Genomic DNA, 13,573 nt, shown 5'->3' with positions numbered 1-13,573 from the left:
GGCGCTGCGGAGCCTCCTGGTCCGGAGCACACCTGGGCAGGCCGGGCTGTGATTGCTGCGGCCTCACGGCGGGGCGGACGCGTGCTGCTGCTCCCTCAGTCTCGGTGTCAGTCTGGGGTTCTGGGGTTCTGGCCCGGTTGGACCGCGTGTGTCCGCTAACACCTGCCTGTCTCCGTGTCAGTGGTCCATCTGTGGCCGCATGGTACCGCCTCTGGTCCCGGTAAGTGAATGCTAAGTGCTACAACCTTCGTCAGGCTCAGCTGGACTCACTCGCAGGGTGGAGGTGAGACTTGGGGAGCTGTGGAGGGTGGAGGTGTTGTATGAGGTGGGGTCTGAGGTCCGGGTCTGATGTTTGGACTGTGTTCTCTGGGTGAAGGTCCGCTGCAGTGACAGCTGTCAAGAGAGAACAGAAACTACTGGAGCAGAGCTCGAACAGCACCGGTCCGAACTTTCCCTGCTCACACTGAAGCAGCTGGTTCTGTTCCAGATCAGCTGGTTCTGTTCCAGATCAGCTGGTTCTGTTCCAGATCAGCTGGTTCTGTTCCAGATCAGCTGGTTCTTACATGTTTCATACCTTGTTTGTAAGTGTGGGTCCAAATGTAGCAGAACCACAGAGTGATGAGGGACAGACTGTAGTTCTGCTCCTGATGTGTTAGAAGAAGTTAGAAGTTCAAGAACACAAAATCCAGACCCAACAACTTCGACACGTCAATAATCCGAGAGTTGAGCCCTGAACATATGTAACAAGTCTTTGTTTTAAGTTCTATTGAATTCTTCTTGTGTTATAAATATAACATACTATAAACTGGCAAAGGTATTTCCTGCTTATAAAACAACCTGCAGACGTCTCTTTATTGTCCCAGTTTGACAAAAGCCTAGAAAAATGATTTGCTGTAAGACCAGATATGAGTGAAGAACAGCAGTATGGCTTCAGAAGCAATAGATCGACGTCTTTAGCAGTGATGGAAACACATCCGCGGCAGTAGATAATCATCAATATGCTGTTGGTTTATATGGATTTGAGCAGAGCTTTGAATCGATGGATCACTCATGACGGCTGCAGACTGTGAACACTGTGGAATAAGAGCAGCGGCCTGAATAACATGTCAGTGGAAATGAAGGGTGCAGCAGCTCAGAGCCGGATCCTGTGGAGGAGCTCCAGGATCAGCACCGGGCCAAAGCTGTTCATACTCTGGTTAAAGATGTTTGTGCGGTGTCCAACAGCCTAAAGTTTGTCTGACGCTGATGGATTTTGTTCAGGATGTGATTTGAAAGGATTTCTACTTAAAGTTCAAAAGAATGAAGCTGCTTAAAACGTTGGAACAAAGATCTTCACATGAAAAGAAACTACATGTCTGGTTTTTGGTGCAGGTCAAGCAAAAGAAGTGAAGCTGTTTTTAAGTGGATCCGAAACAAAGTTCATGAGAATAAGTTCTAGGAGCTCCAACAGACCACACACACAGAACATATCAACAGTGATCTAAAGCTACGGGCCTGATCTGTAGAAGAACCAATGAAACAAATGTCTGTTTGAACTCATCACTCGTTACCATACAGGTCAGACTGGTGAATAATTACTGATCCAATGTTGAAGCAGTAAGTATGATGAAGCCTCATGCTGTGAACATTGTATATTTAAACACCTTGGAAACCATCTTGGGCCATAAAACCTTCCTCCTTCCTACAAGAGTTCTTTAAATTCATTCTAATTCAAGAGCTTTGTTTTTGACAGATGAACTCATGTTAGGGTGATGTGTCTGTTTTAGGCATAAAACTGTGGAATGAGCTTGATGATTAAAAAAAACAAACAGCACTGGTGTGCGATTGAATTCAGTAAAATCTTTGTTTGGCTGACATTGTGAGTGAATCTGAGATCAGCTACGTTTACTTCAGTCTCCATACGGTGCTATAATGCTCTCATGATGCTGGTTGGAGCTCAGCAGGCTCAGCTTCTTGTGGTTGTCTGTCCATCAGAATACCTCTGCTCCAGCTGTTCAGGTTGTCCACAGTGTTCTAACTAAACCTGTTACCTCTGCTTCTTCCTGTCTCTGGCTCAGTGGCTGAGGTTTCTGTGTGGGTTGTTTAGAGGGCTGGACGTGACATTCAGGTTGTAACCCTGTAGATATCCTCTCCGCCTCAGCCCTTTCTCTGCTGCTCCTGAAGTTCTGATGAAGGGGCTGGTGGATCCATTGTCCACCATAGATGTTCATCCGGCTCGAAGGACCATGAAAAAACTGTGGTGGTGCTGGGTCATAACTGCTAGGTGGTGTGAACAGTCAAACATGGAGGATCCATGAGTCCGTTCCAAAGATTTATTTTAGCAGCGATGTGATGGTTGTGGTTTTATAACACTATGGATGATTACAGAAAGCTACACAAAACACACAACAGAATACAAGTGAGTTAGAGGAGTGAGTTAGATGAGTGAGATAGTAGAGTTAGAGGAGTGAGCTAGTGGATTGAGTTAGATGAGTGAGTTAGGGGAGTGAGTTAGTGGACTGAGTTTGTGGAGTTATAGGAGTGAGTTAGAAGAGTGAGCCAGCAGAGAGTTAGAGGAGTCAGCTAGTGGAGTGAGGTACAGTGATTTAGGGGAGTGAGTTAGAAGAGTGAGCTAGTAGAGAGTTAGAGGAGTGAGTTACTGGAGTGAGCTAGTAGAGTGAGTTAGAGGAGTGAGTTAGGGGGAATGAGGTAGTAGAGAGTTGGAGGAGTGAGTTAGTATTTGAGTTCCTGTCTGTTGTTCCAGAACTGAGCGTACAGTGGAGCTGTGGAATATTAAATATGGTCATTTCAACATTATTCCTGCTCTGAGTGTTTTTATGACACGTATTGAAACGAAGCCGTTAGTTTTGAAAGTGTTTTTATTTTTGCCTCTAAGCCTCCGGAATGATACAAACATGTTGTTTGTGTTTCACTATGTGACACTTTGTACAGCTAACCATCGGTGCGCCGGCGGCTAACATTCAGCTGAGCACACAAGAAAGTTCACAGAAACAAAGAATAAATAATCTGGAGGACGAACAAACACCAGCGGCCACTCTAAAACAAACCAAGTGCTCTAAGGCGCAGCGAGCGCCAGCTAGGCGTCCAGCCCAACTACAGTATGGCTTCTGAAAGTCAGCTTTTATTTACAGGGGCGCGGGCGGCCATCATGGAGTCTTCCTGCACCATCGCCCTGAAACACGTACTCATCCAGCCAGAAGCAGCGACGCTGAACACATCAGTGAAATGACCTCCTCCTGGTCATGGAGGACGAACTTCCTGTCAGCGTTAAGAGGATGGATGTCCAAACAGAGCGCTCACTCTGATCTTCAGTCTGAGGACCAAACTGCAGCCAGAGTCTTTGCCTGGTGATGTCATACCGCGGTCAGCTCTGCCCTCAGAGTGACAGCGTGCTCCTCCAGCAGTACATCAGCTTCTCCTCGTTTCCACGTTTCCATGACGACAGGAAAACGCACAAAAGCTGATAGTCGGACAGCGTCTCTCTGCTGCCACCTGCAGTCTGCCTGCTGTCACGAAGCTCCTGCATGTTGTCCATGCATTTAGTGTCACTGTTCAGCACTAAAACCACAAGAAACAAGCAGGAATGTGGCGACCCCGTGTGGCAGCAGGAGGAAACTGCAGATCAAAAACTGTTAGTAAATTCGAGCTCCTCACACACACACACACACACACACACACACACACACACACAGCCCATTTCATCAGCGGAGGTCAGTTCATCAGGAGGCGACTGGACGGATTCACATCTACAGAGGCTCAATAATGACTAAACTGAGTGGGGACCAGCTTCACTGCTGCTGGCCTTCAGGATGAGTTCTACTTTAATGTTTGATTTCTACAAAATATCTCTGCAGCTTTAAAAACATGTGGAGCTTTCACAAATGAATCTTTCATCACCCACGTTTCTTTTTTTCAATCAAAATAATAATGTTTAACTCTCATGGATTCTTTTATCAACAGGGTGCTGGACGGATACACGCCGGTTCTGGAAGAGTTTTCCAAATAAATAAATCGTCATGGCGACGCCAGCTGAGCTTCTGGTTGTCTCTGCAGTTTTTGGTCACTAATGAGCCTCCGTACAGAAAACAGCATAAACGATGATCAGCCTCCATCCAGCATGTTCAGGTCGACACACACACACAGACACACACAGACACACACACACACACAGACACACACACACACACAGACACACACAGACACACACACAGACACACACAGACACACACACAGACACACACACAGACACACACACACACAGACACACACACACACACAGACACACACACAGACACACACACACACACACACACACACACACACACACACACAGACACACACAGACAGACACACACAGTGTGGAGGAGGAGGAGGTATTGTCTTCCTGTTTTGCCTCTGTCTGTTTGTTTGTTTAGCAGTAGGTGCTGTCCTGTTGCCTGGTCACCATGGTAACAGTCTCTCGCAATCTGTCCGTCACATGTGGTCGGCATGGTAACCTGCTCCCAGAGTGGCGTTGCAGGCTGAAACAAAAATGAAAGTCTGAGGTCGCCGAGCGCCGCAGCGGCAGCAGCATGTAAAGCTTTTATTCTGAAGGTGTGTCGGTGCTGAGCGGCGATTGGAGCAGAATGAACCTGTTCAGTGTTTCCTGTTGGTCTGTTTGGGCGCCTCCTCTCCCAGAGAACCTTAACGCCTCAGCTCAGCCAGTCAGGAGGTGACCGAGGTTTAACTGAAAAGGGTTGGAGGAGGATGTCAGCCTGCTACCCATGATGCTCCACGTCCATCTCCAGCTCCACGCCTTATGGCGCCTCCTCCTGTTTGCTGCTCTGGCTCTGCAGCTCAGGCCGCTGGCTCCCGCCCCCATTTTTCCTCCTGCCCCCCTCCCTGAGGCTGCCGCCGGGCTTCGTCTCGGAGGTCGAGGACGATGTCACCTTTAGGCTCTTTGAAGTCTTGGTGCCACGTGTCTTCTCCTTGTTGGCGGCATCCTGAGGCAGCGTGGGGCTAGAGTGCGCCCTCTGCAGGCCGCCGTCATCAAACAGGCGTGACTCAAAGGCAGACAGATCCTCGTCCCCCCGGGACAGCTTGGCCCGCAGCAGCATGGCGTACGTACCGTAACGAGTTTTCTGTGGGAGAGACGAGCTTCAGTCTTTTAGCAGGAGACACAAACACAACTGTGTGTGTGTCTGTGTGTGTCCATGTGTGTCTCTGTCTGTCCGTGTGTGTGTGTCTGTGTGTGTGTCTTTGTCCGTGTGTGTGTGTGTCTCTGTCTGTGTGTGTCCATGTGTGTGTGTCTTGTGTGTGTGTCCATGTGTGTGTCTCTGTGTGTGTCCATGTGTGTGTGTCCATGTGTGCGTGCCTGTGTGTGTCTCTGTGTGTCCATATGCGTGTGTCTCTGTGTGTGTCCATGTGTGCGTGCCTGTGTGTGTCTCTGTGTGTCCATGTGTGTGTGTCTCTGTGTGTGTCCATGTGTGTGTCTGTGTCACCTCACCTCAAACTCCAGGTACTCCTGTCGGAGTTTGTGCTCCTCCAGCTCGCGTCCTTTCACCTTCCGGTCGGGTGTGGACGCCGTGAGGTCGGCCAGCTCAGAGGAAACGGCCCTGAAGCGATTCTCGTGTGATTTGAACTGCTCCTCCTGTCGGGACACGATACCAGTGATCAGGGCGGAGCAAAGGATTATGGGAGTCCCGCGGTAAATAATCAGTGGGTGTGGTCAGTCTGTACCTGGGACAGTTTGGTGTTGGACCCCGGCAGCAGAGGCCGACTGAACCTTTTCTGGGAGCCGATCGCCGCCGGAAAGGGTGGAGCCGAAAACATGGCCGCCACCACGTTGATCCGCGTGATCCACGACTGCATCTGCTCTGCGTTCCTGCAGGGAGACGAGGAGACACTGAGGACTGTTTTCTGTCAGAGGGGACAGAGGACGGTGTGTGAGGGTCTTACGGAGCCTGGAACAGGAAGACCCTCCAGTCGGCCGTCCTCAGGTAGAAGACGTTGGGTCTCTTGCTGTAGTCGGCCGCTCTCATGGCCAGAGAGTGATGGATGGACACGGCGTTCTTCACGTCCTCCTCCGTCAGCTCGCGCTCCGTCCGGTACTCATCCTGTGGATCAGACCAGTGTCAGCTCCAACAACACAAACACACCACACAGACCCACACCTCTGGGTCTGTTGTGGTGTTGTGGTGGTTGTGTTGTGTGTCTGTGTGGTGTTGTGGTGTGGGTCTGTGTGGTGTTGTGGTGGTGTTGTTGGTCTGTGTGGTGTGGTGGTGTTGTTGGTCTGTTGTGTGTCTGTGTGGTGTTGTGGTGGTGTTGTGGGTCTGTTGTGGGTCTGTGTGGTGTTGGTGTGGGTCTGTTGTGGGTCTGTGTGGTGTTGGTGTGGGTCTGTGTGGTGTTGTGGTGGTGTGGGTCTGTTGTGGGTGTGTGTGGTGTTGTGGTGGTTGTGTTGTGGGTCTGTGTGGTGTTGTGGTGGTGTTGTTGGTCTGTTGTGGGTCTGTGTGGTGGTGTTGATGTGGGTCTGTTGTGGGTGTGTGTGGTGTTGTGGTGGTTGTGTTGTGGGTCTGTTGTGGTGTTGGTGTGGGTCTGTGTGGTGTTGTGGTGGTGTTGTTGGTCTGTTGTGGGTCTGTGTGGTGGTGTTGATGTGGGTCTGTTGTGGGTGTGTGTGGTGGTTGTGTTGTGGGTCTGTTGTGGTGTTGGTGTGGGTCTGTTGTGGGTCTGTGTGGTGGTGGTGTGGGTCTGTTGTGGGTCTGTGTGGTGGTGGTGTTGTGGGTCTGTGTGGTGTTGTAGTGGTGTGGGTCTGTGTGGGTCTGCTGTAGTCTAGGACACACACTCGGTTATAAGTGAGGGGGCTGCTGGGAAACGTAGTCCAGACCTTTACCTTCTGCAGGTACAGCACCAGACCCTTCAGCATGGCGTAGAAAGACTTCCACCCCCGTTTGCCCCGCGGCGCTGGAAGACACAAAGCATCATGGGACATGTTACTGCTCTGTGACCGAGCGGCGCCCCCTGCTGAGGCCGGCCTGTTTTTGGATCAGAGGTCGTACTTCTCTTCCCGTCGGGATCGGCGTGTACTTTGCGGACCAGGAAGCCGCTCTTGTAAAGCTCGCCATCGGCCTGATGGGCCACTCCCACCAGAGGGTTCCCGCCGCTGCCGAGCCTTTTCATGGTGTGGGAGGCGGAGTCTGTCCGGACGTCCGCCAGCTCTGACATGGACTTCCTCAACTCCTCCTCATCACTGCGAGACAAGAGGTCAGTAAAAAGATCTTCAGTCAGGAGGCGTGTGTGTGTGTCTGTGTGTGTGTGTGTGTGTCTGTGTGTGTGTCTGTGTGTGTTATTGTGATGATCTGCTGGCAGTAGCTTAGCATCCACAGAGAAGTAAATGGGCTGAACACGAGGGAGGACAGCTGTGAGATGCACACACACCCCCTGAACACATACAGTATAAGTGTGTGTGTGTGATTGTGTGTTTGTGTGTGTGTCCACAGTCAGGCATGAGTGTTGGGATGCTGACCTGTAATTACAGTGAGGAAAGAAGCAGGGAATGGTTACCACAGCAACAGAGGATTAAATAAGGGAGTCAGGGCAGCGGGGACAGACACACACACACACACACAGATAAATGTGCAGATGGAAGTTAAACACACACACACAGACACACACACTTCAGATGTTTGTACATGCTGTGTGTTAAGAGCAGCAGGAGGAGGAGGAACTTACATGGTCCACTGCAGCTTCTCGTTCTTGATGGAGCTGTAGAGAGTCTGCAGACACACACACACACACACACACACACACACACAGGTAAGTTTACAAACAGCAACAGTGTCATTGTTCATCACGGTTTGACGCTCCGGCATCACATGACCTGTCTCCTCAGACGGGACGAGCCCTCGGACTTTAAATCTGTCCTGCCTGTTATGTAAAGCTGCTCTGAATGCAGCCTGCAGCGCCCCCTGCTGTCTGTGTGCAGCGCCCTGCAGTGACCCCTGTGTGTCATCAGTAAACCTGTGAAACGTGTGTGTTAACCCTGCGTGGGCGTCTCCGCTCCTCTACCTTCTTCTTGCGGCTCTGCGGGTGCTGCTGTCCGTCCTGCGTTTTCCCCAGCAGGTCGGGGAACGCCAGCGGTTTGAGGGAGCGGGAGCGCGGGGCTCTGGGATACCTGAAGGGGTCGTTGTCCCTGGAGTCCCGCCCACTGCGCACGGAGCAGAGTGACCGCGAGCGCATGCGGCCCGTCGAGTGGATGCTATTAACGCCGATCATGGTGGCGAGAGTCTGAAGGTATGAGACGATCCAGAAAACAGCAGCAGGGTTGGTCCAAAGCTCTTGGAACTCGAGTCCACCTCCTCCTCAGAACTCGGGTCCACCTCCTCCTCAGAACTCGAGTCCACCTCCTCCTCAGAACTCGGGTCCACCTCAGAACACGGGTCCACCTCCTCCCAGAACTCGGGTCCACCTCAGAACACGGGTCCACCTCCTCCCAGAACTCGGGTCCACCTCCTCCCAGAACTCGGGTCCACCTCCTCCCAGAACTCGGGTCCACCTCCTCCTCAGAACTGTGGCTGCTTAACGACCACAAACATCAGACGGGTCCAGATAAATATTTCCCAGCAGCCTTCAGGGCAGCATCCCAGCCTGTGATCCTGTGTTCCCACAGCGTTAAAGAAGCAGACCCTCTGTGGACGGACGGCGTCCTCTGCATTCACCGTCCACAACCCAACAACAACACAAAACAACACAACGCTGCCAACGGTCAGAATAATCTGCTGCCAGAGCGACCGTCACAGCTCCTGTTACACTCACTGAAACTCATCAAGCTGATGATCCAACAAAAATTAATTCATTTAAATATCACTCAAACATCTGATCAACAAATTCCACCAACATGTTTCATTGTCTCTGTATCGCTGCCGAAACTTTAACGTTAATTCTTCTGATTTTTAATTTTCCATCTCTCAGAACGTCCTCCGGTTCACGTCCCATTAAGCAGCAGTGTGTGTCTGTGTGTGTGTCTGTGTGTGTCTGTGTGTGTGTGTGTCTGTGTGTGTGTGTGTGTGTGTGTGTCTGTGTGTGTGTGTGTGTGTCTGTGTGTGTCTGTGTGTGTGTCTGTGTGTGTGTGTGTGTGTGTGTGTGTGTGTGTGTCTGTGTGTGTGTGTGTCTGTGTGTGTGTGTGTCTGTGTGTGTGTCCGTGTGTGTGTCTGTGTGTGTCTGTGTGTCTGTGTGTGTGTGTCTGTGTGTGGTGTGTGTGTGTGTGTGTGTGTGTGTCTGTGTGTGTGTGTGTGTGTGTCTGTGTGTGTGTCTGTGTGTGTGTGTGTGTGTGTGTGTGTGTGTCTGTGTGTGTGTGTGTGTGTGTGTGTGTGTCTGTGTGTGTGTCTGTGTGTGTGTGTGTGTGTGTGTGTGTGTGTCTGTGTGTGTGTGTGTGTGTGTGTGTGTGTCTGTGTGTGTGTGTGTGTGTGTGTGTGTGTCTGTGTGTGTGTGTCAGTCAGTCTAATCCATCAACAATCCAGAGGCAGTGATGCGTATCCAGCTCACAGCTCGAAAACATCCAGACCAAACTCTGATTTTCTCCTCGTCCTGATTTTCTAGTTGAAGCGGTGGAGGTGGAGGAGGTGGAGATGACGGTGGTGGAGGAGAATCCCTGGACTGCAAATAAAGCTGTGTGATGGAGGAGACGCGGCGGCAGCAGCAGCAGCTCTCACGGCCGGAAAATAAAATAAAAGAAGCGCAGGGAGGCTGGGCGAGCGAGCACACCCACACAGGCAGACAGAGAGAGAGAGCACCCCAAAACTGACGTCAGCTTCCTCCAGCTCCTGATGGAGGGAGGGTGGAGGAGAAAGAGATGATGGGGAGGGAAAGAGGAGTTTCTCCTGTTGCACTGAGAGGAGACTGAACGCCTCCTTCCTCCTCCTCCTCAGGTGTTGGTTTGTCAGTCCTGCTCTCCTCCTCCTCCTCGTGCTCCTGCAGGAGAATCCCCGTCAGGTCAGGTGAGTTCCCTCCTCTTCCTCCTCTTCTTCCTCCTCCTCTGAACTGTTGAGAACCGCTCGCTCTCCCCTCCTCCTCCTCCTCCTCCTCCTCCTCTCTTTCTTCCCTCGCTCTCACAATGCGCATTTTCTCTCAGCTGCAGCAGCCAATCAGAGGGCAGGATGGGGACTTGAGCCCGCCCCCTGCTCTCCTTGGAGCTGTCAGTCACAGAGGACTCACAGGGCTGAATGTGAATGCAGCCGAGAGCCGATCAGCAGAAAGCTGAACACACACTCGGCTGCTTCATGGTCCCACACGCTGCTGTGTCATCTGTGCTGATCTGTGTTCAACATGTATTGTTGATCAATCTGAGCTGATTGGTTCATTCATCAATACTAATCAGAAGGAAAGGAGGGATCAATCAGCAGAGCTGAGAGAGACAGAGCTGTGTGTCTGTGTGTGTGTCTCTGTGTGTGTGTGTCTGTGTGTGTGTCTCTGTGTGTGTGTGTCTGTGTGTGTGTGTGTATATCTGTGTGTGTATCTGTGTGTGTCTGTCTATGTGCGTGTGTGTCTGTGTGCGTGTGTCTGTCTGTCTGTCTGTCTCTGTGTGTCTGTCTCTGTGTGTGTCTGTGTGTGTGTGTCTGTGTGTGTATCTGTGTGCGTGTGTCTGTCTGTCTCTGTGTCTCTGTCTGTGTGTCTGTGTGTGTCTGTCTCTGTGTGTGTCTGTGTGTGTGTGTGTGTCTGTCTCTGTGTGTGTCTGTGTCTGTCTGTGTGTCTGTGTGTGTGTGTGTGTGTCTGTCTGTGTGTGTCTGTCTGTCTGTGTGTGTGTCTGTGGGTGTGTTTGTGTCTGTGTGTGTGTGTATATCTGTGTGTGTGTCTGTGTGTGTGTGTGTGTCTCTGTCTGTGTGTGTGTGTGTCTGTGTGTCTGTCTGTGTGTGTCTGTCTGTGTGTGTGTGTGTGTGTCTGTGTGTGTGTGTCTGTGTGTGTCTGTCTGTGTGTGCGTCTGTGTGTGTGTATATCTGTGTGTGTGTCTGTCTGTGTCTGTGTGTGTGTCTGTCTGTGTCTGTGTGTGTGTGTGTCTGTGTGTGTGATGGGCTCGTCCTCCAAGCTGCAGCTTCCATCTACACCCCGGCTTTAAACGACCACATTAACAGTCTCAGTCTCAGGATCTCTGAGCAGCTTCAGCAGTTCTTGAAATTCAAAGAAGACATTTATAGAAAAACTCACAAACACTCAGAGTCTCAGAGTGAAGCTTCCTGTGATGGATGGAAGCTGCTGTCTGGTAGAAAGATGATGTCTGAGGCCTCCACCTCTGTTAAGGGAAGGTCCTTCCAGCTTCACATAGATGCTTCCTGACTCCTCTTTAGACCACCTGTCCTCTCTGTCTAGGATGTGGACATTGTTGTCCTCAAAGGAGTGTCCTCTGTCTCTGAGGTGGAGGTGGACAGCTGAGTCTGGTCCTGAGGAGGTGGCTCTCCTGTGCTGAGCCATTCTTCTGTGGAGTGGTTGTTTAGTTTCTCCAATGTACAGATCAGAGCATTCCTCACTGCACTGGACTGCATATATCACATGCTGTGTTTCTCCCTGGGAGTCTGATCCTTCAGGTGAACCAGTCTCTGTCTCAGTGTTGTCATGGGTTTGAAATGGACCGGGATGTCATGGTGGTTGAAGATCCTGCAGAGTTTCTCTGATACTCCTGACACATATGGAATGGAGATGTTCTTCCTCCGCCGGTTGTTGTCCTTCTTCTTCTTCTTGTTTTTGTGGCTTTGATGAGTCCAGGTAGCCACAGGTCTGCAGGGCCTTCCTGATGTGGTGTTGCTCCTTCTTCTTCCCCTCTGAGCTGGTGGGTACAGTTTGTGCTCTGTGCTGCAGGGTCCTGATGGCCCCGGTTTGTGTTCCAGTGGGTGGTGTGAATCAAACAACAGGTACTGGTCCAGGTCCTTCTCTCCACTTCCTCCATGAGGAGGTTGGTCACAACTGGAGACACAGGTGGTCCCATCGCACAGCCGTGCTTCTGTTCATAAAAGTTCCCATTGTACAGGAAGTAGTGTTGTTGAGAGTTCGCTGCCTCCCTGTCCTCTGTGGTGAGGTTGGAAGGTGCTGCCGGCGCTGGAGGGCGTGGCTGTGATTTGGTGTGTTGTAATGTGGACTTTCTCCACCAGCTTGGTGACTTCACCAGGTAGAAGGGCGGTGCGGTGTGTGGGTGTCGATCTGTCGATCCTGTCTTCGGCCCTGTGGCCCGCGCCTTGGAGGTCCTATCATCATCGCCGGGTGTTCCTCCAAAGTGATCATCAATATATTGATGAAGGCTCTCCATCATCCAGGTCACTTTCATTCAGTCATTCCTCTCTGTATGAGGAGGAACCAGGACCAGCACTTTAAAGTGATGAAGGTCGAGCTCCTCCCTGCTGACAGGGTCAGTGAGGGACATGGTGGAGTCTAGATGTTCATGATCACTGAACAAACATTCCAACCAATCATAAGGTTTATTGATCTCTGAGAGAACACTGACCAGATTTCACAGGAACCCGAGTGAACAATGATCTCACAATAATTCATGTTTTTCTGTATTTTCTGCATTGACTGTTCCTCAGTCAGAGCTGCTGCCCACACACTCACTGCTGCACCAAGCTGCTGCCGCCCAACACACACACACACACACACACACACACACACACACGCACACACACACACACACACACGCACACACACACACACACACACTTACAGAGAGGCGTGTTGATGATGGAGGTAAAGAGGTGATGCAGATTTATTGCTCAGAGGCAGAGAGGGAAACAAGAGTGGGAGAGCCAGGGATGTGTACCACACACACACACAATACACCCATACACACACACACACACACACACACACACTTAAACATCAGCAACAGCAGAAAGCCTCATAGAGGAGTCACATTATACAAAAACCAACATGCCTGTAACAAACACTCCTTTCAAATGTGTCAGTGTGTATGATGTGTGTTACAGTGTGTGTGTGGTGTGTGTTACAGTGTGTGTTACAGTGTGTGTGTGGTGTGTGTTACAGTGTGTGTGTGGTGTGTGTTACAGTGTGTGTGGTGTGTGTTACAGTGTGTGTGTGGTGTGTGTTACAGTGTGTGTGGTGTGTGTTACAGTGTGTGTGTGGTGTGTGTTACAGTGTGTGTGTGGTGTGTGTTACAGTGTGTGTGGTGTGTGTTACAGTGTGTGTGTGGTGTGTGTTACAGTGTGTGTGTGGTGTGTGTTACAGTGTGTGTCAGACGTCGTACCTTCAGCAGGTCTTTGGGGAAGTCTTTTCCATCGTTGAGTCCTTCCAGGTTGGATATGAACTGACTGTAGGACATCCTCTTCCCCACATTCTAAAACACACACACACACACACACACACACACACAGTTCAGACTGAGGAGGATCGGGTGTGTTAGTGTGCTCTCAGCAGTGTGTTTAATGGGGCTGAATATCTACCATAGTGTCACTTTCTCTCTCTCACAGACACACACACAGGAAACGTGCAGGCCTGTTGTGTGATTAGTTTGCCTGTTGCCATGGTAACAGTCATCACTTCCTTAATGGAGTTGATTATCAGAGAACAGTGCAGGAGTCTCTGCTCACACACTTCATTG

At 50.8% G+C, this 13,573-nt stretch overlaps 1 protein-coding gene and 1 long non-coding RNA gene across 3 annotated transcripts in view; both read right to left on the bottom strand.

Annotated features, from left to right (window-relative positions):
• Positions 1–2,840: 2,840 nt before the first annotated feature.
• LOC114446954 (uncharacterized) lies at positions 2,841–4,211 on the bottom strand. The gene is made up of 2 exons (XR_003671803.1): positions 3,865–4,211; positions 2,841–3,816 (listed from the first exon to the last, which is right to left on the bottom strand). It is a non-coding gene; the product is annotated as an uncharacterized LOC114446954 (long non-coding RNA).
• An 80-nt stretch (positions 4,212–4,291) lies between these two features.
• Positions 4,292–13,573, bottom strand: part of LOC114446890 (PH and SEC7 domain-containing protein 1-like) — a 32,266-nt gene continuing 22,984 nt past the window's right edge. For both annotated transcript variants that reach the window (XM_028422772.1, XM_028422771.1), the window contains exons 11-18: positions 13,220–13,309; positions 7,708–7,751; positions 7,035–7,225; positions 6,869–6,939; positions 5,938–6,095; positions 5,719–5,863; positions 5,486–5,629; positions 4,292–5,120 (exon numbers count right to left, since the gene is read on the bottom strand). In XM_028422772.1, coding sequence (XP_028278573.1) covers positions 4,797–5,120; positions 5,486–5,629; positions 5,719–5,863; positions 5,938–6,095; positions 6,869–6,939; positions 7,035–7,225; positions 7,708–7,751; positions 13,220–13,309 — 1,167 coding nt within the window. In that variant the 3' untranslated portion in view covers positions 4,292–4,796. The remainder of the gene's footprint in view (positions 5,121–5,485; positions 5,630–5,718; positions 5,864–5,937; positions 6,096–6,868; positions 6,940–7,034; positions 7,226–7,707; positions 7,752–13,219; positions 13,310–13,573) is intronic.

Source organism: Parambassis ranga, chromosome 15, assembly GCF_900634625.1.
Source record: "Parambassis ranga chromosome 15, fParRan2.1, whole genome shotgun sequence".
Taxonomy (NCBI): Eukaryota; Metazoa; Chordata; class Actinopteri; family Ambassidae; genus Parambassis; species Parambassis ranga.
This window is presented reverse-complemented; position numbering and strand designations above follow the sequence as displayed.